The sequence below is a fragment of the Cyprinodon variegatus genome, unplaced genomic scaffold (assembly GCF_000732505.1).
Source record: "Cyprinodon variegatus isolate N-32 unplaced genomic scaffold, C_variegatus-1.0 Scaffold257, whole genome shotgun sequence".
Lineage (NCBI taxonomy): Eukaryota > Metazoa > Chordata > Actinopteri > Cyprinodontiformes > Cyprinodontidae > Cyprinodon > Cyprinodon variegatus.
In genome coordinates, this window is record NW_015150710.1 from 228,540 (window position 1) to 229,681 (window position 1,142).

Consider the following 1,142-nt stretch of genomic DNA (forward strand, 5'->3'; position numbering starts at 1 on the left):
AAGCCAGTTAGAATTTGGTGTAGATTTCTTTCTTCTCCTGCCTGTTGAAGCGGCGTATGGAGGACCAGCTCTACCATATTTAAAAATATATGCATAAATAAATAAATGCTCAATAAATAAGCATACAATTAATTGCCTCAAAAAAATACAATAAACTAATAAATGTAGGAAGAAATTAAATCATACAGTGAGACATACTTTTATTTAGCTTCTTTATTTACTCGCCTTTGTAATAATTAGCTTATTTATTTATTGGCCGGGATAATCTTCAGCTTTATTTATTAGTAACTTTATTTATGTGCATGTTATAATTTTTTTTGTTTTGTTTATTCTTCCTTTGTATTTTTTTACCCTATTCATTTCTTCAATGCTATTTATTTATGCAAAAGAGGAGGGGGCGTGTCTTAGAGGGTCAACTTCTGCCCATTGGTTGGTTAGCATTTAATAAAACATTTATTTATTTATTGTATTTTTTCAGGCAATTAATTATATGCTTATTTATTTATTGAGCATTTATTTATTTCTGTATTTATATTTTAATATGGTAGAGCTGGTCCTCCATAGAACCGTGTCTCAATGCTAAAATGATAACAAACAAGATAGAAAAATCTTCAAATCTACCCCCTGGAGCGACCCCGTTTCAACCAGCCCACAGCATGATGCTGCCGAAAAAGGCCAACAAACTGTGATCAAGCCATTTTAGTTTTTAAGTTTTTGTTTTGGGGGATCGCTACTTTTTTTTTAATAATTAAGATTTTAGTAAAAGCTAAAGCAGATAATCTGATCACTCGTTATCTGTTTATTTATCTATGAGGACTTCCTGTAGGTTTGACCCTTCAATTACTGTTGATTATAAAAACAATGAAATCTTTCTCAAGGAAGAAATGCCTCCATCGGTTAGTGTTTAAATCCCTGCATCCTCTTTCTGCAGGTATGCGCTTCACTTCCTGCTCCAGAGTGGACTCACCTACGGCATCATGATCCTGACTGGAGTGGAGCACATGCACAAGTGAGTGTTAGCGATTAAACCTGTCAGAGGCATCAGTAGCTAATAAATAAAGCTCAGTCTTATCCATTCAAACTCTAATCAGGTAATTCTTCTTCATCAATCCTAATTCTAAAACCAATTCAGAATCTACAAG

The 1,142-nt window shown here is 33.5% G+C and overlaps 1 protein-coding gene across 1 annotated transcript in view; it reads left to right on the forward strand.

The window, feature by feature from the left end:
- Positions 1–1,142, forward strand: part of LOC107089574 (membrane-bound O-acyltransferase domain-containing protein 2-like) — a 25,993-nt gene that overhangs the window by 14,393 nt on the left and 10,458 nt on the right. Inside the window, exon 3 of the mRNA XM_015382454.1 lies at positions 932–1,009. Coding sequence (XP_015237940.1) covers positions 932–1,009 — 78 coding nt within the window. The remainder of the gene's footprint in view (positions 1–931; positions 1,010–1,142) is intronic.